General features: G+C 39.9%; 1 protein-coding gene across 3 annotated transcripts; it reads left to right on the top strand.

Moving 5' to 3' along the window:
- Positions 1–27,107, top strand: dcaf6 (ddb1 and cul4 associated factor 6). Of its 3 annotated transcripts, none has more exons than XM_046053491.1 (19): positions 1–387; positions 5,234–5,295; positions 9,957–10,049; positions 11,346–11,531; positions 11,625–11,738; positions 12,641–12,776; positions 14,217–14,428; positions 15,943–16,036; positions 16,918–17,037; positions 17,930–18,097; positions 20,486–20,545; positions 22,048–22,225; positions 23,092–23,201; positions 23,345–23,681; positions 24,566–24,704; positions 25,310–25,466; positions 25,565–25,653; positions 26,347–26,452; positions 26,585–27,107. In XM_046053491.1, the coding sequence occupies exons 1-19, from the start codon at positions 291–293 to the stop codon at positions 26,641–26,643; spliced, it is 2,517 nt and encodes an 838-aa protein (XP_045909447.1). In that variant the 5' UTR covers positions 1–290; the 3' UTR covers positions 26,644–27,107. The 3 variants fall into 3 exon arrangements, with proteins under 3 accessions (XP_045909447.1, XP_045909445.1, XP_045909446.1); XM_046053489.1 differs by having other exon boundaries at positions 17,756–18,097; XM_046053490.1 differs by lacking the exon at positions 20,486–20,545 and having other exon boundaries at positions 17,756–18,097.

The raw sequence follows: 27,107 nt of genomic DNA, 5'->3' as shown, positions 1-27,107 counted from the left end.
AGCTGTCCGCTGTCTGCTAGAAGAAATAAACCAGGCTATGCTAGCAGGGCAGATAGTTAGCAGCGCAGAGAGCAGGGTTACAGTCAGTGTAAACTCCGGAGGACAGCGGAGACTGGACAGGAGCGGGTCTTTCACCTCCAGCTATGCGGCCGTTGAGCGCCTCAGCTCGCTAACGGCAGCGCCGTCCGGACACTCAGGGACTGATGTCGATGGCAAACCCGTCATAAAAGGCGACATCAACAGGAACGGGTTAGCTCGGATTCAATGTTATTGTTTATCAAAAAACACATATGGTCACAATGTCCTGCTCTGGCAACCTGGTTTGGGATGTAAATAAACGCTTAATTGGATACAACGAGCCAAACACCATCAGGACCAACTATCTAGGTAAGAACAAAACAAGCCTCTTTAATGCTAACGGCAACGTAGGTGATATAACAAGAAAACATGTTCTATTTTAACATGAACTCTGGCTGGTAACTCATGTAACTGTTAGACCCATCATCATCATCATCATCACTGTGCCCACATCTCTGTTATTATCTGTTTATTAAGAGAGCTGCTAAGTTGCGCCTTCTGTAAAGTGTAAATACATCATCTGCTGCCTGCTGGACATTTAATTTAGCACCATCCTCTCCTGTCGATCTGAGAGTCCAGAGCGAAAGCACTACATAGATGGGATTAAATGTTATGTGTAATCCTTAACAGTGAAGCTCTGTCTCTCTCTCTGACGTAAGGGCATCAGCAAAATCATATTTATCTCCTCACTCAGAGAGTTTCCTTTTTTCTTCACGCAGGGAGTTCTGTGTAATCACAGGGTAACAGATTCTGCCATAGATGATGCGCAGCAAAGCTTCAGGCCACATCACCTTATAGCCTACATAATGTAATTGAGCTGTAAAGTATAGCCCTAAAATGGCAAAAACAATTAAAAACAGTGATCAGTTGTGTAATGTATTTATGAAGACCTAGTGCATTATGCAGCAATTTGCAGGCAGTTAAAATGAGACCTTGCGCAACAAAGTGCTCTGCATTTAAAACACGCATACAGCAATAAACACACCTTTTGTCATATAAAATGAGAATAGTTGACAGTTTTGTAGTGGTCGACTGATATGGGTTTTTCAATGACCAATGCAGATGCGGGGCAGGGCAGCTGATGGCCGATACATAATGCAGCTATTAAAATAAGTCATGTATAATTCTATTTTTCAATGCAGAGTACAATCTAATATACATGGTTATCTTATCTTGCTTTAGATGGAAGAAGTAATAACATAGAAAAATAATACATAAAAATACAATGGGTTTTGCTGTAGATCTCAGAACGTTGCTGGTGTTTAAGGAACAGTGGGGTAAAGTTTGTCTGAAGTGACTGCATTATTTTCTACAGTATAACAATATTAAAACTAACCAGTAATGGTTTTAGAATAGCTGTCTATTAGGATGGGAGAAACATGTTAACATTTAGAAAAGACGATGGTGAAATTTAGGGCTTTCCCAAAACTCACAAGGAGGAGCACTAACATCGTACCACAGCAGCTGCAGATGTGTGAATTTTCTGTTTATCTGCCTCATGAGCACAGGCAGTGGCCAATGATGATTGTCTCAAAATGGCAGATAATCAGACATATTCTCAGTCTACATATGAGGTAGCATGTGGTTTTAAATCTCTGTGTTGGTTGTGAGAGAATAGCGAGGTAAAACAACAGTGACCTCGCTGTAAACAGAGGGCAGCGCTGCTGGCACACTGCGAGACAGAGAGGTTTATAAGACTTGTCTGCAATGTGGCCTGTCAAACAGTCAGCACCTGACACAGAGCCACAGAGGTTTAGTCAGTGCTGCATTTAGCTTGACTGAGATATGGTTGGAGCTGTTATTGTGTATGGGTAGAGGATACATGCAGTGACGTTTGGGTCAGAGCTCTTGTAGGATATATTTAGCTTCAAAAAGGGGGATGGGGGAAACAAGTAGTGGTCTACATTAAATTCCAACAGAGAAACTTCCGGGGAGATTAAAGAAAAGGTGTTTGTATCCCCGAACTAAGACAGATTTAAGTTAATAATGACATTGGATGCTGTTTTACATGGTGATGTGATACTCTGTGCTAAAACTCACAGAAGAAACTTTGATCTCTAATAAATCAACTAAATGTATTTACCTGGCATGTCTGGATCCACTTTAGCGTTTAGCCCCTTATTTCCATGTATAACTGGAAGTGAAAGACAGATCGGGCCAATTTCTGGCATTTTGAGATAATCGACGTCAGCCAATACCTGCACTCACAAGGCTAATAAACACAAAATATCTGCGGACACGTCTCTGTGGCTGCTGGGGAACGATGTTGGTGAGTTTTAGGAAGTTGGTGAAAAGGTTAATTTGGAGCCCTAACCCCATCAAATCTACTCTAAAACCATTACTGGCTAGAGTTAAATATATATTGTTATACTGTAGAAAATAATGTAACCTTCAAATCTCAAGCAAGTCCCAAATTACTGTGATGAAAGTCAAGCAATTCAGGTCAAGTCATTACTGGGGTCAAGGAAGTCACAAGTCATATGAAATTATTTGGAACTCAGTTTATGTTGAAAGAGTTTAAGAGAGGTGGCAATTCAACTGTATGATCATTTTTGGAAGATGTAATGAGTGTTTCTATTCTAACTATATTGAACTATACACAAAGGTATTTCTATTATTTAGCCTACTATTAGCTTCACTGATTGTTGAAATGGGGTAGAAAAATAGTAGAGTAGTAGAAACGGGTGCAAGTATTAAAAAAAAAAAAAAAAAAAGTCAAGTTCTTTCTCAAGTCATGAACACCAAGTCAAATTCAAGCCGAGTCTTTTATCCGTTTTAGTCAAGCAAGTCTCAAGTCTTGAGTCCCCCAACTCTGGCATAACTCAATGTATTTTTCTATTTCATTAATTAATAAAAAATCCATCTAAAACAAAACATTACTGGCTAAGATAAACATGCATTTTACATTGTACTCTGCTTGGAATAATGGAATTACACATGAATTTTCTTTGATATCAGCTTTAAATATCGGCCATTGGGCGCCTTGCTCTCTAAATATCGGCATCGACCATTGAAAAACGCATATCGGTTGAGCACTAATAACTGGCCAAACAAATGGGCTTTGTATTGTCACTTTGAGATAGAATTAGTTTCAATTTACCTGTTGGTCAAAATTAATTGAATGTATTAATGCCAATTGTCTCCAATGTGACGATTTGCTGCTTTGGCTTGTTTTTAGATGTAATCGTAAATTAATATATTTGGGTTTCAGGTGGTGGGTTCTGCTCTGTCAATTTGTGTTGGGCATTTTTCAAAATGTTCTGGCTATTTGTTAACAAACAATTGATCGATTTAATTTAAAAAATGAGAAGCAACTGAACTGAACAGAACTGACTGCGTAATTTGTCACAGCTTGCAAAGCATGTACAACAGTATTCAAATGGCCGGCCCTTCTTTAACCAACATGTTTACAGTCACTTGTTTTTTTTTAAACTAAAAGTGAGTAAATAGTACATTTGTTGTAATTTCTTTAAATAATAGCTTTCAAGCACGTTTTACACCACAAGATATCACATGGCACATTATAGAATAAAATGAGATCAGTCTAATCATGACTCCAGTAGAAATCTTTTTTATATTACTAGTCCTTGTGTTTGGGAGCTTCAGATGAGACTGTAGCTGTCATTTACAGTAAACACTGACTCCTGCAGCACTAATAAAACCTGTTGGTGCAAGTCAGTGCACTCTTTGGATACACAGCACCTGGCTTTCGCAACTTCTCTCTGAGACATTTGATTATTCTTTTTGAAAATGGAAAAACAGCATTCCCACATTGATATTGAAGAGTCATTTATGTTTCTCACAGTGAACCAATAACATAAATTACTGGCTGCATGCTATTTTAATTACACGTGCTATGGACCTTTCAAATGGAGGACACTATTGCTGTGTCCCAGTTTCAGCTGTATTCAGTGTGTACTACACTAATCGTTATAGTATTCTGTTTTTGGAGTTGGTGTACAAGAAATAAACACACTGAGCCATTTCATCCCAAAAGAAAATGTAACAGTGGAGGCAGCAAAATGTTTTCTGAGGTTGCTCCTGGAGTCCTTAAATAGTTTTCATTTTTAGCAGCAAAGAGCAGCTCCTCCATTTCCAATTGTGCATTACATTGTGGGAGAATAATGTCAACAGCACACTCAAAGATGAAGTGTTTTTTTTGTTTGTTTTCTGCATTGAGTACACTGAATTTAGTTACTTTTACAGTGTGACTACACCACAACAAAAACCTTCAGCTCTTAAGTGATGAAGTATTTCATCACAAAATAACTGATATCTCTAAACATTGCAGTTATTTTCTTCTCTACTGTCGTTGAAACAGGAAGTCACAGCAGAGATTGCGGTTCACTTTGGAGGCTGTTGATCACTGTTTCACTCAGATCCTTTAACAGGTCTCTCAGGTGTGCATGGAGCTGCAGCCATGAATCGATTAGCTGTCAACTATGAAATTAATCGCCAACTTTTGTGATAATCGATCTGTTTGAGTCATTTTTTTAAGACAAACTCCATTCCAGCTTCTTTAATGTGAATATGTTCTGGTTTTTTTCCTCCTCTATGACAGTAAACACAGTATGTTTGGCTTGTGGACAAAACAAGACATTTGAGGACATCGTCTTGGGCTCTACATTATTCACCATTTTCTGACATCTCATAGACCAAACAACTACTTGATTAATTGGGAAAATAATCAGCAGGTTAATCGACAATGAAAACCGTTGTTAGTTTCAGCCCTCCTGTCTCCCACAGTTCTTAATTAATGAAATGACTCATAATTATGTCTTAATATGTGATGCATCGTATCATCCTGTCCTTGATGACAGTTGTCCTTCAGAAAAAACTCTAAGTCACTAATTTCATGATTCAGCAGAAAGATGTCCACAAAAATAAACTGCGCTCATATCAGAATTAGTTTCTTATTGATGACGTTTGGAAAAGAGTTTGTTGCTAACTACTACTGTGATACAAAAGGTGCTGAAGTCTCATCTTACAGCAATGTGAAAATGTCTCTTTTTTTTCTCTTTTATGTTTTGGCGTAAGCGAGTTCAAGGGAGGCATCATGTGCATGACAGACAGACAGAGACAGGTAGATGGATAGATGGACGGAAAAGTTAGTAAACTGTCGTTCTTTCACATCTGTTTTTTTCTCTTTTCACAGGCAGAAGAGAGTTTGTCCAGAGACTTAAACTTGAAGGGACTCTGAATGTACACGATGGCTGTGTAAGTGCCTCACAATTGAATCCATTTGTTCCTTTATTATTAGTGTATGTCTAGGAAAATAAATGTTTGTGGTGACTTACAAAAACAAAACAAACACGTAGTGCCACTTTCCCTTTGGTCAGTCTGTGAGGCCTCAGTGTCTTTGACTTCAGGCCAGGTGGTTAGTGCCTCTGAGAAACCTGAAGCTGACATAACAGTCACACGTCCTGTCACATTATCAGCCAGGCCGTCAGTCCATCCAGAACATCAAAACAGCTACAGCACACAAGTCCCAGCAGAGCTTCAGAACTGAGGCAGTGAAAAGGATTTGGGGAACATTTTTATTGCATGTTGTGAATTTATTAGCTGTTTAATTTAATGCATAGGTAAGCTGAGATATTCTGTTAGCATTGTGGAATGGAAAGGGATTTAAAAAGTGCTGAAACTATTACTAGTTTAATCATTTAGGTATACATTTAAGTTATCTATTGAGTAAAGACACAAAACATCTGCACTGGGTTGCACCGACTATGTGTAAATTCTCTCCTATGTTAGGGCGCAAAGTCGACACTATAGACGTAGTAACAACTAGTTAGTTTATTACTAAATCAGCTACTAAAATTGTTTGCTCCACAGTTACTTGGGGCATGACTTAACTGCAAAATGACATGCAATTATTGGAAAATAAGGCTGTGGGGCAGAAAAACTGCATTTTTACCAATAGTGAGTATAATTCTGACATTTTATGATTTACACTGTGCCATGTGTAACTATGTAGTTCTTACTTAGAGTTATGTTTTAACTTATCTCTGTGGTGCAGCTGCTTTTATTTAAGTAATGCATTAATTAAAACTTAGTAATAATTTACGTTATAACAAGGCTAAGTTTGAACTTTCACACAGCTGGTGCAACAGTCTGCTGCTTCTAAAATGTGAGGATTTTCAGCTTTTCTCTGTTGCATATAATTATAAATTGTTTACTTTGTGTTTTTTTTTTTTTAACCCACTTTGAAGACACTCTGGGCTCTAGTAATATGTGATTATACATATTACATTACATTTGTCATTATTTTTAGCTCAATCAAAAATAAAATCAACAGGTTCATCAGTATTCGGTAAGACAAAGATGTGTTGGCCTACATGAGTTTCTGATCTAGAGGATTGGATGATGTAGAATGCTTTTTCCTCAGAGGCTTTCACCAGGAAGTGATAGATCATAGAGACTAAAAGGATCATCCCTGCTGAATGTGAGTGAAGAAGTGAAAATGAACCAAGTAGAGACATTAGACATTAGACTGGTCTGGAGGTCCCTGCTGGCCCACAATATCTGAAAAGTAGAGTTTTGGCTCCATTGTGGGTTTATTATCTTTTTGAAATGTATATTCTCAATATTGTCCTCTGATCATGTGTTTGTGTGTGTTGATGAATTGATTATTAAATCAACAGAAAATAATCTGCAACATTTTTGACATATTTCAAACAAAAAGAGTAAAAAAAAATCTCTTGTTCTAGCTTCTCCACTGACAATGGCAAAACAAGCCATGAGGACATTGGACCTTGGACTGTCACTATTTTATGACATTTCAAAGACTAAATGATTAGTTGAAAATTAAACAGCAGATTAATTGATCATAATTGTTTAACAACATACACCAAATGAATAGACACACCTCCCAACACACATACAAATAAAACGGTCCTCTCAGGGAGTGGATGGCCTGAGTATTTTTTTATTTGTCTGTGGCTAAATAAAGTATATCTTCTTCTGAACGCCTCGACCATGTCAGCCTTCGGATGGGAGACCTGGTGGTTAGGGAGGTGAAGAAAAGAAAGCATGAGAAAGAGCCACACCAAACATTGCTGAATCAGTAAAAACAAGGAAGTAGTACAACAAATACAACTTGGCATTGTTGGTCAAAGAATGGGAGATTTACAGTAATAAGTAGTAGTAAATATAAGATTCAGATAACATTACCAAATGAAGTAGATGTAGCTTTCCCTAGATCTGATCTGCAGAAGGTAAGGACAGTAAGTGCCTCTACATTTTCCATATTACACAAGATACTCAGGCCGGTATTTAAAGAAAGTCGTAATGATACTCTACATTTAGATTACCTCATCGCCTGCACTCCACCACCATACACTCTGACCTTCAGATGATGTGCAGTTTCCCGGAAATCGATTTTGAAACCTGTTAAAGTGTATTATAAGACTGAGTGTTGAGTTCACTTTGCAGGTTGTGGTAAATGGACAGACGCACATGAGAATGAAGGCCACCCGCGTAGGCAGTGCAATAATGACAGCAGAGCGAGTCTGTGGAAATGAAGAGCAACAGTGTGATGATGAAACACTGAATAAAGCCACAAACAGCAGGTGTTAATGAAGTATTGATCACAGAGTCATGGATTACAGCTTTAAATGTGTGACTGTATATGTTGGGAGTAGTTCAATTGATTTCTTGGTCTCAGACTGTTTCACTTAAACAATTTAGAGGCCTGAAGTGGTGAAACTATACAATATTTAACAGAAAGTTCTGGAGCTGCACTAAATTAAGGTCTTATTGGAATAATGTGAATACAATTATATATAATAATAGGGTATAGATAGGGTATAGATATAATAGGGTATGCTGTTCCTAACCATTGTTGTGATGAACCTAGGGAAGCTAGAGGAGGCCATATGAAGATGTAACAGATGTCTGGTAAAAAATCTTTTTATAGCAAAAAAAAAGCTATAACAAGAAACTGGTATAAAGCTGATCCTCCAGGGAGAAGATAATGATTGTATTGTCCAGGATATCTATACCACAGGCATACCTACTGTAAATTAAGGAAGACATATTTGAAAAGGACTGGGGAAAATTGACTACTCATATGAAACATGATGCCAACAAGTACTTTAACAGCTGAGTCGTGGCATGAATGAGAAGGAGACTGTTTACTTGTCTCATCCACTGACAATGTTTTGTGTTTATATTGAGTCAGTGTGATGTTGATGGATGTGTTGAGTTCCCAAGAAGCTATGTCTAAAACTGAAAATGCAATAAAGATGAAATAGATAAATTAATTAATTAATCAAAGAAATGCACAGATTAGAGGAAATTGGAAAAATAAATATAATTTTATGTAGGAAAATGTTCTTTTCTTTATTCCTCCTGTGATGATAAAAATCTCATGAACCCTTAAATTCATCTTCTGACCCCTGACATGAGGGTCCAGAACAGACTGTATAAAAGAAGTGGATGTAGTTCCCGTGATCTCACCCATTGGTTTGTGGACTGCCGGTTTGAAGCCTCGAATTTGGCATTTTGGCCCTCACCATCTTGGTTTTTTGGAACCAGACACCGGACGTGACCATATTTGGACGACAGGGTGGTGCTAGCTAGCTTGGTTAGCAAGATGCATCCGTAATTCACGTTAACTGTGAAATTAACCGGGATGCTAAATTTGGCTACCCGAAAAATGAACTACTAAAAAGCTTTTTCAACGGCACTAGTCAAATGTACACAGTGCAGTGGATATGAGACGCCTCTATCCTGATTGAAGTTGCTATGACATCACAAGTCATGTCAATCACAAGATATCCACCCCCTAAAAAATCCCCTGCTTTATTATCCTCTAAATGGGACCATCATTTACTAAATGAACTAAAGAAAGAAGACTTGAATCTAGCGATTGAGATCATAAACTCATTAGTAAAGTGTTTACTGAGGAAATAAATCAGGTGAAAAGTAGAGTCATTAGCCGCGTTTCCATCAAGGTTTTTTTATGTGCATTTTGGTGTATTGCATTAGAAAAACTTCCTTGATTTCACAAAAAAGTTTTTACGCTCGTTGAGGTGGTTTTTGTCTTTGTCAAAAAAGAGTGTATGCACTAATTGGGAGATAAAAACACTTTTGCCGAATAAGTTCTGACGTAGCGAACATGTATCCCACAACTGATCAGCTGTTTCTGCTGTCTGTGTCTTGACGGATGTCCTCATAAAGCGCAGAGACATAGCGGGTAGCGACATGCCTGCTTGAAACCTGGCCTGAGGACCTTTCTCCATTTTTTTCAGATCCATGGTCCTTCGGTCCATGTGACTGGTTTTGTTTGTGGTTGGCAACCTCTACTTCTTGTTTATTACAGCCATGCTTAACATCAACTACTCACATAACTATGCTGGTTTATTCGCTCGAAGCTGATGGAAACTCACCTAATTCGCATATCCTTTATTTTTTCCTTCTTTTACGACATTTCAATTGTCCACTTACAATTTGCTAGACACTTGGCTGGAAACATGGCTGTTGTGGTCTCCAATGCGATCAGACTTCTTTTTGCAACCAGTGCAGTCTCCCTCTGCTGGCCATTAGAAGGAATGCAGGTTTAAGGCACTTCCATATTGGCTTCTCTTTACAGACCCAGAGGTAACTGCTTGGTCCGGATCCCCAGGTTGGGAACCACTGGTTTAGTCTCTACAAAATATCAAAACCTGTGGAGCCTGTGACGTTTCCCAGAACCCAAAGTGACCCAAATCAGTTTACAATCAAATTATTTGAATAAAATCAGCAAATACTCACATTGACTTACTGTATAAATTATCCAAATAGTTAGTCAGTAAGTCAAATCAGCTAATCCTTTCAGATGTAATGTAAATTGTAAATACCTCTGTCTTTGCTTAATCTAAGTTTTTGTCTCTCCGCAGGTCAACACTATATCCTGGAACGACACAGGTGAATATCTCCTGTCGGGGTCAGATGATACCTTTTTGGTTATCTCCAACCCTTACAGCAAAAAGGTAGGTTGCACTTCCACTTAAAGAGGTGGTATTATGCTTTTTGGCTTTTTCCCTCTCCTTTATTGAGTTATACCTTTTTTGTGCTTGTAATAGGTTTGCAAAGTGAAAAAGCTCAAAGTCCAGTCCAAAGGGAGTTCCCACCTCCTACAGAAAACACTGCTCTGAACTGCCTGAAAACAGCTCGTTTGTAGTCCAGCCCTTACTTCCCTTTCATCCTTGTGATGACACGGGGATGAAAGCAAAATGCCAAGGGGCTAGCCTGACACGCCCTCAAAAACACCAGTGGAAAAACACTGAGCTGCAGCACACACCTCTCCTCTCCCTTCCAAACACTAGCTACCCTCGAGGCAGTCAATGGAGGGAAAGTTGTTACTGTGATGTAGAGACAGAGCTCAGTTATAACTTTATGGATGAAAGATACATTTGTTACAGGTTCATAACTCACCACTCTGAAACTCTTGCTCCAGCCCATGTTCCTAAGCTGGTAAGGGGAACACATACAGCTGAACCGAAGCCATGTTTGCTTCTCACTGACCCGCCCTTCTCTGCTTCTGATTGGCTAGTAGTCCTTAACCAGGAACTGCGCATGTGCAACTCCCAACAAAGGTCATGTAGAGGCAAAATGTCTTGGCTGCATTTGTCATTTAACCACATGGAGCTCAGTTGGCAAGAGAATATTATGTGCTGGTGCCCTTTTCTCTTATGAGTTGAAAATATTTTTTAACTTAAAGAAAGTTCAAATCATCAAACCCAAAAACTGAGTCGGTTATCTTTAATTCTGTGATGTGACGGGTATGTCAGTGGTTTTCACAGCTATTGGTCCTTGTTCATTGTCAATAGATTTGAAAGTGATATCAATGTATTTGTTTCCTTAAAATTAAATTCACACAGAAATGCAGGGTTTTGATAGTTTAGGTGACAATTTTATGCAGGTTTTGCACCCAAACATGTCAGCAGTTTATTTGTAAATAACACGTAGCGAAATTATCAAAATATGAGGCGAGTCTTTCACTTTTTATCCCAATGAAATTGTCTTGGGGAAACAAACACATTGCAGTTTTTTTGAAGCAGAGCACCAAACAGAATTCAGTGCAGGAGAAGTTTCCCTGTTTGCTCCTTTTGAAATGGGTATGTAGTATAAGTATTATGTTGGATATTAAGTATGTGTTGAGGTGTAGTGTGGTTTAGGTCAGTGTAAGGTCCTGGAGGACATTGAAATCTCAGTTGGTTTCATCTGTTACTTCCCAGCAGCCTCTCCCGTTCAGCTGTCACGTACTTTTCGTTTTTCTTTCTCAGGTCAAGAAGTCCATACGTTCAGGCCATCGGGCAAATATCTTCAGCGCTAAGTTCATGCCCCACACCAATGACCAGGAGATCATCTCCTGCTCTGGAGACGGCATTATCTACTACACCAACACTGAGAAGAGTGCTGAGCACAACAGACAGTGTCAGTTCACTTGCCATTACGGAACAGCGTATGAGGTACTGAACAAGAGAAATGCTGGTCCACATTTCACGTGTTTTTTTCCTCACAGTTTCTGTCTCCTAACCTCCACCTCGCTCTGGTTTTGTTAGATTATGACGGTACCAAATGACCCCTACACGTTTCTGTCATGTGGGGAGGACGGCACGGTGCGGTGGTTTGACCTTCGCACAAAGACGAGCTGCACTAAAGAAGACTGCAAAGATGTACGGTGACAGCTGTGATGTTTTTCCTCCTTTCAGTTATTCATCATGCATTTACACTGAGGGTCTCAGGATCTCTAATATTTGCTAACTTATTAATTAGTGAGGATCAGTTAGTGTTTTTTGTAGAACAACTGGCACGCTATGGGCAATAATGTTTTTTTTTTTTCATGTTACTGGTCTTGACCTTTTAGTTCTTTAAAATGTTTATAAATGTTTAGTAGATAATAGTGTGATATGCTTATTTGTTTCAGAATAACATAGCTTTTTAAAATAAAAAATAGGTCTAATTTAAAGTTTAATGGTCCAGAATGTAAACGTAGATTTCTATTTCAATCATCCTTTATTTTATTTATGTTTTTTGCATTTAGTTGATATATCTTTGGCTATTATAATAATAATTATTATTATTGATAATGTCCGAAGCATTCATCTCCCACATTTCTTAGATGCGTATGTCCTCATCACTGCTCTCTTCACAAACTGTGTCAGTGTGGAGTAATTCAGAAAACACTTTTCTTGGCCTCAGGCTGCATCAGTGGGAGCTGAGTGCCTCGTGTGTGTGCGCGTGTGTGCGAAGCTGTTCCTTCTAGATTGAGTTGCATCTTCTCTTATTTCATGCTCGAGATCAGTACCTGTGACCTTAAAAATGCCTAAGTACTTTTACCAGGCTCTGTTACCTCCCCCTCTTAAAAACCAAATGAAGATATTTTCTTCTGAACTGCTCAGTCATACCTAACTCTATTATTGTCCTCAATTCAATATTACTTAAAATCCTGATTTTTAAAGTGCCACCTCTGCTGGTGCTGACTTTTGCATCGGGCTGATTGACTCTAGGACCAACAGAAATGACTTGATAATTTGGCTTGTTAAGCCTTACCTAATTGTGTTTGCTTTGATTTCAGGACATTCTGATAAACTGTCGAAGGGCAGCGACCTCTATATCCATTTCTCCCCTGGTGCCGTACTACCTGGCTGTCGGCTGCTCTGACAGCTCAGTGCGAATCTACGACAGACGCATGCTGGGCACCAGAGCGACAGGTAACCTGTGCTGCACGCTTACGTCATCCACTCAGCTTCCTCTGTCTTTATATTTAAGCTGATAAAGTAGATTAATCATTCCTTTTTAACTTTGTATTCATAACATCAAATAATGAGAATCAAGTTAAAGTCACTGCAGATGTTTCTGTAAGGGGAAAAAAGAGCTTCACAAAGCATTTTGTATTAAAATGTACCTTTTTTTGAGTATTTTTTTTGTTTACAGTCAGCTGTTATTTAATAAGTCAAACTGACAGAAGGAGCTAATGAAGCAAGCCTTAGAGGTTTCTCTGTGGGTTTTTAGTCCCATCCTGCTGTGCTGTATCTGGTCCCCTGTGGGAGCTGTCTGTTGTTGAATATAATTTTATTCTCTTCTTCTGAAATGCTCCTGACAACTGGAATATATTATACACTTTATTTATAGAACATCCGTCATGCACAAAATGTTTTTTTACTCAAAAGTGAAAACAAAAGAGCATACAATTTAAACAATAGTTAAGGCAAGGCAAGTTTATTTGTATAGAAATGTGCAGCAACAAGGCTTTTTAAAAAAAGTAAAAAGACATTTAAAGACCCTGTGGGATAAAGAGTTTGTATGTTGTGTCCCTGTGTATAAGCCAAATATGTGTGTTTTTATATCAAAAACATTTAATGACTTATCATGAGCTTGGGGTCATACAAATGTGTCCAATCAAATATAATTTGAAACTGCACTTTGAAGTCAGTTGGCTAAAACTTAGCAAAAAAAAATTAGCAAAAATTGAATGAAACAGATGAAATGGGAGAAAGAAAGCAGTAAAAAAAAAAGACAGATAAATGAATAGTCCTAAATACAATTTAATAAAAGGTAGTGACAAACAGAAATGCTTTAAGCCTCAATTTAAAAGAACTGAGAGTTGGAGCAGACCTCAAGTTTTCTGGGAGTTTGTTCCAGATATGTGGTGCTTAAAAACTGAATGCTGCTTCTGCATTTTAAGTTTAGACTCTGAGGACAGAAAGCAGATGATCTCAGAGCTCTGGACAGTTCACAGCATAGCAGAAATGTATTTTGGCCCTAGTACTTATAGCTTTTTTTCTAAAATCAATTATTTGACACGCAGGAAGTCAATGCAAAGATCTGAGCTATATTGTTGTCTTAGTGGGTTAAAACTTGCGTAAGTTTTTTTCCAGAAATGTACATGAAAATAGACTAGTAAAGAGATTCTAGGTAAAGAGTTCAGGGTTAAAAAGATGTGTTTTTAACAAGAGCCTAAAAGCTGCAGTTGATGTTGCTGTCCTCAAATTCAGAGGCAAAGAATTCCACTATTTGGGTCTAAAACTTTGTCTCGGTTTTTGGTGTAGTGAGCAACAGAGAGTTTGTGGATCTGACTGCTCTACTGGTGCCATTCTGTATCTTTGCGGCAAATCAACTGAATAGTCAGGGACTCTCTTTGTCATCCTCAGGTAACTACATGGGCCGGGGGACGACGGGCATGTGCGTGAGATTCGTTCCGGCTCACCTGGCCAACAAGTCATGTCGCGTAACTTCTCTCTGCTACAGCGAGGACGGTCAAGAGGTGCTGGTCAGCTACTCCTCAGATTACATCTACCTGTTCGATCCCAAGGATGACCAGGCCCGAGAGCTAAAGGGCCCGTCTGAGGAGAGGAGGGAGGAGGTGAGCAATGACTCGAGTCATACAGCTCTCACATACCAGCGCACATCACCTGAGTCTTGAAAGGAACTGTGTGTTTCACTTGCCATGCTATATTTTCACGGCCCTCTGGCTGGTAATGTCGGTCTGTTGGTTGGTCAAACCACAACTTTGGTCTAGACTGAAACATGTCAACATCTTCTGACTTTTCCCCTAGCTATCCTATCTTCTCATGAGGTTGACATTTGCGGTTTTGAGTAAAATGGCTCAACATCTATTGGATGGATTGCCATTAAATTTGATTCAGACTCTCATGTTCCTCTCAGAAGGAATTGTAAAAACTTTGACATCCCTTTAATTCTTGTGTCAAATACAACAACATTCCCATTATCATCAGCTGTACTGTACTATCATCACTGTCTCTACCCAAATAAAGAAAAACAATTCTTAAACAAAACCCCCACAAATGTGCCTTATGGTGGCACTACTAGAAAAGTCAGAGGATCACCAAGTCAGTAGGGCTCTTCCTGTGTTACTATATAGAATTTCATTAACCAAAGTGGTGGACTGACCAATGACGGGCCATCCCATTACCAGCCCCAATCCATAAACAAGATGGTGACGAACTTGTTATAAGCGTTTTACTCTAAACAAACACAACAAGGGACCTTTCTGCCTCTCTAACGGCACTGCAGACATCAGTGCTAAATCTGTGCTGGCTGACGCAGTGCAGTGAGTGGAGCAAATGACCCTGAAGAACAGAGGAGAGAGGAAACACAGTGAGAAAGTAAGAAAATCAAATCTGAAACCTTATTTAAAATGTATTCTTCTTCAGTGTTCCCATCATATCTGTTTGGGTAAGCTTTTAATTTTATAAATCAGTTAAATGAATAACCAGAGAAATTGGACCTCTAATAAACTGAACTGGGAGTACTGATCTTCACGTGTGTCTGAATGTGCTGGATCATGCTGCCAGTGTTTCAAAGCCTCATGGTGAGTTCAGCTGTGTCGAGATGCAACCACCACCACACACATTCCTTTCCAAATACAGCGACCGACGCAGGCAGTGTTCCTCTGCCGTCCAAAATAGTTCAGCCTGGGGTGGAGGCGACAGCCAAGCAGAGGTTCATTACCCCTCTCTCCTTTTCCTCCACCTGTAACCTCATTTGTTCAGGGCCTTTTTCTCTCTGATTTATTCAACTATTCAACTCTTTCAGCCTCTGTTCCTTTTCACCACCTCCAGCCCATATCCAGACCTGATGACATTTCCTGAGGAAAGCAGTTGATAGTCCCTGCACTTAGACCCCATTTTTCTATTTCTGGCTCTCAGCCTGTTGCCCTGCAACGAGAGCCAGGGGACAGGAAAGTGAGGGCAACCTCACCCGTGCAGCCAGAAGGGAGGAGGGGGGCATGTTAAAGAGGACACTGACAGAGACGAGCAGTGTTTTGCTTTGGCAGCGGAGCTATTTTTGATCATGCTTTGACTGACAAACTGCTAATCTTTCCGTGTGTGTGTGTGTGTGTGTGTATTTCCATAGCTGAGGCAGCCTCCAGTGAAGCGCCTCCGTCTAAGAGGTGACTGGTCTGACACTGGACCCCGAGCTCGTCCTGAGAGTGAGAGGGAGAGAGACGGTAAGATCAGAGCAGTCAGTACGGCAACTGACATGTAGGAAAGGCATCTTTATTTAAATAACACGTTTCACTGAGTGCTTTACATAGGCAAATCATAAAGCATTACATTGAGCTTCAAAACAATTGGTAATAACACAGAATCAAATGTATTAAGATATAATAAAATTACATTTTAAAAATGAGATTAAATAGAATAAACTACAATAAATGAAATAAAGTCCTATTGGAACAGACCATAAGTACAGTTACAGTGAAGTAAAATGTTGAACGTTGCCCCAAATGATTCAAAAGAAAAAAATAAAAGTGCAGTTGTATTCTATGTATGTGTTCCTGCTCATTTAGTTTAAAGTAGAGACAAAGCTCCCCACATGTTAACAATTTATAGTTGAATCTGGCCCGCAAATTAATTTTTGGACATTTTTTTCCTCTGTCTTTTTTTTTTTTAAGAATTATATTTTCTCGCAAGGCAACAAAATCAGTACATAAAAATGTCTCATTATCTCTTTCTAAACCTAGAGATTAAACAGTTTAAACCTTTAACTGATTTTATCACCTTTTTTAAGTTTAAATGGCTAACAGTCATTTTATTTACACATCCAGGAGATACGGAGCAACGTTAACTTTCATTTAGAGTCACCTGGGAAATGTCCAATATTCACTCTTTTTTTAGCCCAGGTTTTGGTCTTCAGGCTCTACGAGCAACACTTTTCACATTACATATAGTCATGTGATCCAGTGCCAAGATAAAAATGTTGATGATATAAGCGGTCGTTCTCCAGGAACACAATCAAACATAGTCGACATTGTTTGTAATTCACGCAACCAGTGTCGTAAAACGCAGCAATAAGCCTGTGAACATTTTTTCTCCTGCGCTGTTGTAGGAGAGCAGAGCCCGAACGTGTCTCTGATGCAGAGGATGTCAGACATGTTGTCCCGCTGGTTTGAGGAGGCCAGCGAAGCTCAGAGCAGCAGAGGAACTCGGCCTCAAACACGACCCAGAGGTGAGGCGTCAACTGATACACAGTCTCAGCACTCAGACATGCTTTATGTCCGTAAGGCGGTTTGTTATCATGGTAATGTTATTATGCCATTGTTTGTTATTGTGTTTTATGCTGTTTTTGTTTATTTTGTTGTTGGGTATTTGTATTTCAAAAGCTCATCTAGGCACAGGCATTGCAAATAAGCTGATATAAAGGTTGTGGCATTTGCTCATGCTATCCAGTTTTTCCAATGCGAATGAATACTGAATAATATATAAATAAAAATTAAATCCATAAAAAGGTGTACTGTGAAAATGTAAACATAAATCTGCTCATGTTTTTCACAAAAAACTTCATCAACTTCTTGCAAAAGAAATGACTGGGGTGCACGCACTGTTACATGCGATTATTTTTTACTGATTGTAAAAAATATGTCTGATTGTTAACAGATTTTTTTGACTTAAATGTTTGTATTATGGTATAAGCTAGTGCTAGTGGTTAGTTAACGAGAATGTCAAGCATCCGGTATTCTTCACAGAGATGAAGGCTGATCAACTATGGATCCAGAGACCCAAGATCATGTTCTTATTCTTATTTAACTAAATGTGTCAGCACCACACACACTGAGTGAAACTGTACAGAAGTTATTTATGTGATCCCAACAAAGTCATCAGTACATTTTGCAAAAACTTGTAGCAGCCACGACGATCGTAAACATCTATTTATTTTCTTGCTTCAGGAACCGCTGTCCGTCCAGTGGGGGCGTCGAATACGCCAGCTTTCCCTGCAGGAGGCTCCGATCAGGGGTCCAGCATCCCTGAAAGGCCCGTGGGGACAGACGCCCCAGAGGTACCTGCTGGCCCTGCTGCTGCGGCTGCCGCTATACTTAAATCCACTTCCTCTTCCTCCTCAGGGTCATCCTCAACAGTCACAGCACCTCCTCCTTCTAGCTCCTCGTCAGTCGAGAGTTCTGCCCCTTCCTCCTCCCCCCTCACCTCCTCGCCTGACTTGGAGCAGAGGAGTCAGACAGAAACGACTGGGACCCCCACGCCGACGCCCACCTCAGAACGCGCTCTCTCAGGTAATAGTTACACACACCCCCAAATACACTTATACAACAAAATTCACATAACGACTCTTCAGCACAGTGAGTAGGTATCCTCGGGTCAACTCGGTGTATATGTGAGTGTGTGTTTCTGTGTGTGTGTTTGTTGGAGCCACGCCACTCAAGCAGCAGCCTCACTTCACATCTTCCTCCTTCAGCATCCTGTTTTCCTTTCCTCTTGGTTTCATTTGCCTGACTCTGCTCTGACCCTTTTCTCTCATCCTCCCCTCAGTCGTCTAATCTTTCCCTGTCCCTCTCTTCCTCTGCCTCTTTGTCAGAGTACGGTCCTCATCGGCTGCCCATAAGTTTAGTGTGTAGGCGTTTGCAGAGGTTACTTCGTCTGGCCGACCCACCAGGACAGGGTCAGCGATCGGCTGCTTCTTCTTCTTCTTCTTCTTCTTCTTCCTCTGCAGCGCCTGAGAGTCAGTCACAAAGAGCTGCTGCTGCTGCTGCTGCTGAGATGCAACCTCACACAGGTTACCTTCCCCTCTGAGCACTCCCTCCACACGGACTGCTTGCCTGGGCCCCCATCCCCCCCCCGCCATCCTACCCTTCCCCTCTATGTAGGGAAGGACATTTTGGATTCCAGAAAGACCTGGTCTTGCTAGAACTGACCACTAACCCCACAGTGATCCTCTTTCCATTCCCCAGTAATGCACCTTATAGTATGGAACCTCTATAGCAGTCGCTTTGTCGCCTCTCCACTGTTTGCCCCTCACTCACTAACGCTCTCGCTCCATCGCTCCACCTGTTGCTTGAGTTTTCACTTGCAGACTCCCCTGTTGGAGTGGCACCAGCCAGTGTGAAGCTCTGCTTTGGCGTCCTCATGGCTCATGTGGTTGCTCACCCATGTTTGATGAAACATACTGATCTCTGCTAGTGACCATAACATAGGACCTGATTCACTTTGGTTTGATCTCACTTAAACTTGAGAATCAGAACTAAAGCCCCCTTTTCAGACATTAACATGTAACATTTCTGGCTTCTTATGCTGTATCTGTTTAGACATAGATGTCCAGTATATAATGTTCTCTATGGGTTAATTCAGACATGACAGAACCTTTTACAGAAAGAGTCACAATACTTGACATCTGGTGCGCAAATAGCAAAAAAATTTAAAAGTAATGATGAAAAGAGGAGAGTATTCTCATTAATCTTACAGACCGCATTAGTGAGGGTTTTTTTCTCTTTATTTTATACATGGAGCCTTGCTCAAAGTGAATCCACTCGTACATTTTCTCAATTTCATCATTTATCAGAGAGCAACATCTGTTTTCTAACATCTGACAATGATGTTTTATTTAATTCCTTTAGCTCACATAGTCTGTGTAAAGAATTTTGCTCTATATAAATTTTTTCATTTATTCATTCATGTAGTTTGCATAAAACAAATCGGATATAATGTGAGAGAATGCTGCTCCAGTGATTATACACATGTTTTAAAATGTCTCCTTCAGAACTGAACTGTAATGCGTAAAATGCTTTTTATAGACTGATCGGACATCAGAAGGATCTCCTTAACATTGTAAAATTGGCTCATTCACAGTGTTTTGTGGTTTGTTAAACTCATTTTTGTGAACTATTAAAGTGCGCTTAATGCAAACGAGACCTGCACTGATTCTCTATCTCAGAGCATATATAACCTTTTGCGGCCTTTATGTTAATTTGACGATTTTCACTTCAGAAAAGCGTTGGGACAAACATGAGAATGATGTGTAAAATCACCATTGCGTTTACACAGCGAGGTGCGAGTCTGAAAGGGGCTTTGGTGGACAAGTTGTTTAGCTCAGTCACTGATGCATCTGACACCAACAATTCATTCATTGAATAAAACGTTTGCTGCTTCTGTTGTTTGTGGGTAAAACCAAGCTGCACTGATGAATAGCAGAGAATTGGAGCTTTTGTTTGGTCGTCACATTTGTTATCGCTAACTTCATTTTATTAAAGTACTTCATTGAAATACAGTGTGTAGCAAGCAGACATTTGGATTGTTTGGGGTTTTTTTTGTTTGTTTTTTTGAGGTGTCAAATTATAAGATCTGTATTTTCCAATTGTGGTGTCTTCCAGTAAGCCTGATGGTTATTATAACATTACAGGAAATAACCAATTGCAAGCAGGACGTGTAGGAAGCATGTGTGAACTTGTCATGATTTACTAATCTACTTTTGCATATAAAAGCTGAAGCTTCACATAACCGTGTGTGAAAGCTTTTTACTCCTTTGGCTGATTTTACAGCTCCTCCTGCTTGGCCTTGGATCCTTTTTTAACATGACTGCAGTTTTTAACCCTTGTGGGCCTTGACTGTGTGAGCCCTCAGGTTTGACGTCCATGTCCGATGTTTAGTCGGTCTCATTTGTGTTCCAGATTCCCCCTCATCTGTGGTAAACAAACAGCTGGGATCCATGACTCTTGATGAACAGCAGGGTGCGTCCCCCCCCATACCCCTGCAACCTGCCACTCTCTGTGTCTTCTTCACCCTCCCGCATAAACACAAACACTTTCGGTCCTGCCTCTGCACCTTCTGTCTTCCATTGTTTTAATGCTTTTTATTTCTCTCTGTTGACAACTTTACTTTCCCATCATTCCCATTATCTGTCCAGATGCATATTTAAATCTCTGCAAGCAGAGCATGTCTGTCTGACCCAAGTCACTGTTACTTGGACTGAAGGATACTATAATAATTATAATACTAAATCAAATCAAAGTAACAAAGTCATACTAATCTCTTTGTTGTTGTTTTTTTAGTCTCATGGGCATCCATCAAGAGAAACAGTGACAGTTATATTAGCTGAATATTTACTTATGAACATTTATTTGGTTTGCATCCTGCAGGTGGGGGTCCTTAAGTTAACTAACTGTTTGTACCTGTGCGTAAAGGGTTTGTTCACCCAAATGACGACAAAAAAACTACAACAAAATAAAAACACTTTCACCTAGTTTTGTTTTTTCTTGCCCATGTTTCAACGAGCGCTGCTGCTAATGATCATTCTCATTATTGCTTAACATCATAGAAAAATAAATTTAATTAAATCATAGAAGACGGAAAACCAGCAAATATTCGCACTAGTGCCTGACCGATACTACTGAAGCATCTTTGATTAGTTTCTCCTTGAATTTGTTCTTTTTAAAGAGTTGTGTCCAAGATATGCTCTCTGGTTGAAATTGTTTCTAAATTGTTTTTTCTGTAGTTTATTGTTATGAATTGGCCAATTCATCGGTCTAGTTCTAATTCACATCTGAGAGGCTTGGACAAGTACATTTTTGGCATTTTAACAAAAAAATATTTTTTTATTAACTTAAATTATGAATCGTTTGTCGAAATAGTTGCAGATTGAATTGTTGTCTCGACTAATTGATTAATTGACTACTCATTGCAGCTCTAGTTCTGAGAGACAGGCTATTTGTTAGGCTTCTCCTTTCATATTAATACAGTGTTTTTTCCCAAAGCTTAAAGTTAAATTAAACATGTATCATGCTCCCTAGACACAATCTTGCCTTTACTGTAGATAACACACAAGTGTCGCTGTTATCTTCTCATATAAACCAGGTTGTTACACGACTAATAACTGGCTGAAGTGTGTAATGATCCTTCAGGGGCTTTGACTTGTGTGTGCTCTGTGTTGATGTGTTTCTGTCTTGTTGCTGTGGCTGATCGATATGTCTGTCGCAGCGTGTCCACCTTCGTCCGCTCTGTTAATGTCCGCTGCATGTTTTCCTAATTGTTGTTAATCAATGGGAAGTGATTCAACAGAAGGTTGCATGTTTTCAGTGTGCTTTTAAACAACCAGTTATACTGTAAACAACAGAAAGAAATGCCCTTAGCTAAATAAAACCTTTAATCAGAATTATTGTTTTAAGCAGAACAGATTTTTTTCAATAAGTCATTCTTGCTTTCTTCGCCTGCGTGTCTTCCTCTCTCTTACCAGGAGCAGCAGAAGCTGCAGGTTCACCTCCTGATCAACCTGTTTCTGTACCAGCCAGCGGCAGCGCTCCCACCGCGACCGGCACCAGCCGACCCAGTGCAGCAGAGCCAGTCCTCAGCCTGCACTACAGCTCAGAGGGAACCACCACGAGCACCATCAAGTTAGACTTCACTGATGAGTGGTGAGTGATGAGCATGAGTAAATAAAATGCCGGTGAATCACTTGAGAGTTTTTTGTTCTCACCTTGAGCACATTTATTGCGTTGATTGTTTTGATGGAAGTTCATTAATTCTCTCTATTATGAGAGAATCCATCATTTATTTGTTTTTATTGTAGCTCTTTATTCCTGAGGCATGTGATGATGAATCTCAAAAGACGTAAAATGATGCATTACCTCATGGAAATGAATTGCAAGGCATCAAAAAGAAAACATCAGACACAAAATTATTAGATATATAATAAATAACAGGCATCATAATCAGCATAACAGTGTCAAGCCCACCTGGCAGCATCAACCTTAGATGCTTATTGAGGAAAGAAAAATACCATTAGGAAGGACGATGTGTAAATATTGGGCAGGCAATTCTTGAAGTTTCTATCTCCAGTTTGCAGTGACTTCCATGAAAAATGTAAAATAACTACACTGCACACATTTTGTTTATTCTGGTGTTTTCTGGTGTTTTATGACTGTCTGATTATTTTTCCATCCCATGTAAATTAAACATGAAATCACTGAATATTTATTCCAGAAACTACATTTCACAGAATCATTGCATTAGTTCTTTGTCACTTTCTTTGTTCATTTTAAACCTTCACCGACTAAGATTCTTTAAAAGAACCATAACAAAATGGAAGAATTCCTGGTTCCTTCACAGTTTGCAAAGCAGTGGAATCTACTCAATAAACAAATAGTGACAACTCTGTAATGTACCCTTGAGTTCCAAAATGCTCACCCTCTCTGAATGTCTGTAAAAACGTAATGTAAACCATGCAGCCAATCCATTAGAGACTCCAGGGACTCAGTCGCTGTTTCTTCTTCCTCCACAGGAGCAGTAGCACATCCAGCTCTATGGGCAGCGGTGGTGCTAAAACATCTGAGGCTGTGGCTGTACAGAGCAGAGAGAGTCTAAAGACGGAGAGCTCTGTGTCAGAGCAAGGTGAGTCCTGCAGTGTCATGAATATTATTCTGACAGAATTCCACCTTAATCAGTAAATAAATTAAAAGCATACAAACACACATCTCCAACAACACAATAGTAAAAGTGAAAATAGTCGTGTATTAACATATATTTCCTCTCAGCTCCCTCTCAGTCCTCGGGGCAGCAGAGTGTGCCGGCCGCATCCACGGAGCCGCCGTGCGACGCCTCCTGCTCCGGTGTTCTCGGCAGCTCGGCAGCAGGTCAGGCGGCGGGCTCCTCTGCGGGAGACACCGTGGCTTCTTCTCCACTGGAGAGGAGTCCACCGGAAGGTATGGAGGACACGTCAGGAGGCTGTCGGAGAGCGGAGCCCACAGCGGAGGAGGGGCAGGGGGGAGAGGAGGGCCAGAGTCAGCCTGCACGGGTCAACCAGGACTCTGATGACAGCGACGACGATCCGATTCTCATCCCGTCAACGAGGTTCAGAGGACAGGGACAGAGGTACATTAGACAACTTTTTATTCATACAATCAAGAAAAACACCCTTGTGTATTTGAATGCAGGTTATGATCTCTTAGCTTACGAAATTGCTCTTGTTTAATATCACTTTTAAAGAGTGGGTATTCTGATATAGGTTATTTTGTGTGATGCTTTGATTGACCGTTTAACTACAAATATAGATTTAATTCCAGAGGATCTGCAGTAGGAGATAGGATGATCAGGTAAAGTGTTTGCACTGGCAACTTAAAGCATCTACCGTGTCAGGTGTGTGACATGCAGCAGAGCATTAAAACTCAACTGTAGTATGACGATAACAGGTTTTTGTCTTGGTGTGGTCATTTCACTCACAAAAAAACTAATATACACACAGCTTCCTGTAGAGTTAGAGTGATGTGCATGTGATGAGCACTGACTCCACAGATGGTGTGAGCAACAGCATTTTAAAGTTGAAGAGAGATGGAGAATGGGGGGGGGGGGAAATGCCTGCATGACATCCTGATGGAAAGGAGACAAACAAATATAAAGATATGATTTCCTTAGTTTGACCTCTCTCTTCTTCTCTTTGAAACACTTTTTTCAACTAGTATTCTTCTTGAACCAGCCTGTATCTGATTTAATTTAGTGACACTACTGTCGTGTACTTAATGGACACTACTTTGCATAACAATATTAAGGGCTTAATGCAGTTTTGATGGAGCAGGCAGGTGTTTTGCCTTGAAAGTGGCTGCTTTCTAGCTTGGGGTTTGTCATTCGTTAAATTGATTATACTCGCATAACTTTCACTCACGATTCCAAGCATGGGGTTCATAAGCATCCGCATGGGTTCGTGTATCTTGTTTTGTGTTTGCTTTATAATCAAATGTGTTGGTTTTCTTGTTTCGCAGACGCTCAGCAGCTGCTCGCATCCAGGAGCTGTTTCGCAGGAGGAAAGAGAGACGAGAGTTGGAGGAGAGTGAGACCCAGAATATCAGGAGACCCTCAGTCAAAATGGTCTACAAAGGTCATCGCAACTCGAGGACAATGGTACATCTCACCCCATTTACATCATATTAGACCTCGTTAAAAAAAGGCTATTGAAGGAGCATTTATGTATGAAGCTGGAGATCTAGTGTGCAGTGTGTGTGAAAATAGTCCTGCGTGTATTATATATGTTTGTTTAATTCACACAAACAGAAGTATAAAAACTAAATGTAACGACTGTCTGTGCTTTTAAGTAAAAATACTCGCTGTAACTACTTCTTGACAATGAAGAGATTGGTGTAATGCAGATGTAATCCTGCAGTCTGGTCATCGCTATAAGGTTGCCAGGTTTGTTAGTAATTATGCCTGCACCAAAGTGCTAGGTGGATGGAAAAAACTAACTCCCTCTAACACTACAAATTGTTGCTTTTAGATTTCTTTGTGTAGAGATTAATGAAACAAAAACTTTTGTAGTTGTATCTCTGAATTTAGGACAAAGACAGACTAGCTGTTTCCCCCTGTTTCTAGTCTTTATGCTAAGCTAAGCTAATCATCTCCTGTCTCCAGCTCTGTAATTAACGCACCGATATGAGAGAAGAAAAAGCACCTATTCCTTTGGCTGTTAGCAGTGCAGTGACTCACGGTGGTTTCACTTCTTTCATGTCTAGATAAAGGAGTCCTGCTTTTGGGGCAACAACTTTGTGATGAGCGGCTCAGACTGTGGCCACATCTTCATCTGGGACAGACACACCGCAGAGCATCTCATGCTGCTCGAAGCCGACAACCATGTGGTCAACTGCCTGCAGCCACACCCCTACGACCCCAGTGAGTACCCACTCCCCCTTCAGCCTGCATCCCATTATCCTCTGCTCAAAGATGATATGACGACATTTCTGTCTGTTCGTTTTCTGTTTTTGTTTCAGTTCTGGCTTCTTCAGGGATAGACTATGATATCAAGATTTGGTCACCACTGGAGGAGTCGCCATCTTTCAACAGAGTTCTTGCTGATGAGGTATGATCGGCAAGAGATCAGTAATTGGTTTAACTGTCCTGCATTAAAAGCTGCCCAGGTTTACAAGACGTGTTTCGAAAGGTTTAATTTACATAATGCATGGGTCCATTTATGAAGGATACAGTGAACTTTTCTATTAATCTCACCTGAAAAAGCAAACTCAACATATCACCCTCACACAACCAAAACAAATCAGGATTCTGGCAACCTCATGGTGACTTCGGTTCTCTTCTCCTGGCCAAGAAATAATCCAACACATAACCCATTATTTTCCTTCTGTTACCATATATATAACATGCTAATTAGTGATCTTATTAACATGTTGTATATGGTTTGAGGTGCCGGTAGGTGGATTTTAATGCTGCTCGCCGTTTCCCCTGTTTCCAGTCTTTATGTTAAGCTAACCAACGGCTTCATATTTACCAGATCTTCTCTAACTCTCACTAAGAAAGTAAAGCATATTACATTAAAAGCCTTTTTCCCAAAAATGTCATTTCATTTGACAGTTTTTTTCAAATAGCAGACTTCTTAGGTCACTGTAGGTGTGGCATTAAAAATATAATTCATGATTCTGTGTCTGATAGAAGACGAGATGCATTTGAGAAGAGAGCTGATTCCTGGATTTTTCCTAAATCCAGTTTTGCCTGTCTCTTCCTCACATCTTTTCTCTTCACCTTCTTCTTTTTTTTCAAGGTAATAACTCGGAACGAGCTGATGCTAGAGGAAACTAGGAACACAATCACAGTCCCGGCCTCTTTCATGCTCCGAATGTTGGCCTCCCTTAATCATATCAGATCAGGTACACACACACAAACTCAAACTATCAGTTCTCGGATACAGAGACCGTATACTTGCCGTGCCTTTCTAAGACTTTGTCCACCTTCTCGTCCTTTTGTCCCTCTCTTTAATTTCTGCCTTTCCCTTGTTGCAGATCGACTAGAAGGTGATCGCTCCGAAGGTTCGGGCCAGGAAAATGAAGACGAGCAGTAGCCTGCTGTCATTTTTATTTTAAAGAAAACACTATTTCTTTTTGCTGTATAGCAACCTGAGATTTGTACAAGTATAGTGTAGAATACTTCCTTTTGAAAATTAGTGTAATTTCTAGCCCCCTTGTGTTTTTTTTATGACTTTCTTACTGATGTTTCTGTATGAGGATAAACTATATATGTGTGAATGCAAAAGGTAAGGACGTCAGAATATATATATATATATATACACACACACACACACACATATATACATATGTGTGTATGTGTGTGGGTTAAGTGTGAGAATAATGGCGGCTGGTGTGCAAGGATGTTAAGTGCAATATTATTTTGTTAGGAGAGAGTGAGCTTTGATCAGTGTTAACGTGTGACATTTTGAATTTGTAGCACAAAGCAAAGAAATGTTGATGTGCTGCTCCGGCAGTTACGCATGTAAAAAAGGACTTTAAGTAAAACATACTTGGAGAA

The sequence above is a fragment of the Micropterus dolomieu genome, linkage group LG07 (genome assembly GCF_021292245.1).
Source record: "Micropterus dolomieu isolate WLL.071019.BEF.003 ecotype Adirondacks linkage group LG07, ASM2129224v1, whole genome shotgun sequence".
Lineage (NCBI taxonomy): Eukaryota > Metazoa > Chordata > Actinopteri > Centrarchiformes > Centrarchidae > Micropterus > Micropterus dolomieu.
This window is presented reverse-complemented; position numbering and strand designations above follow the sequence as displayed.

Bases quoted from the DNA above. Each gene is read 5' to 3' on its own strand.
- dcaf6 (XM_046053489.1), top strand. From the start codon at position 291: ATGGTCACAATGTCCTGCTCTGGCAACCTGGTTTGGGATGTAAATAAA. The intron at 5,296-9,956 runs GTAAGTGCCTCA...GTCTCTCCGCAG, and splicing joins TGAATGTACACGATGGCTGT to GTCAACACTATATCCTGGAA. The intron at 26,453-26,584 runs GTACACACACAC...CCCTTGTTGCAG, and splicing joins CCTTAATCATATCAGATCAG to ATCGACTAGAAGGTGATCGC.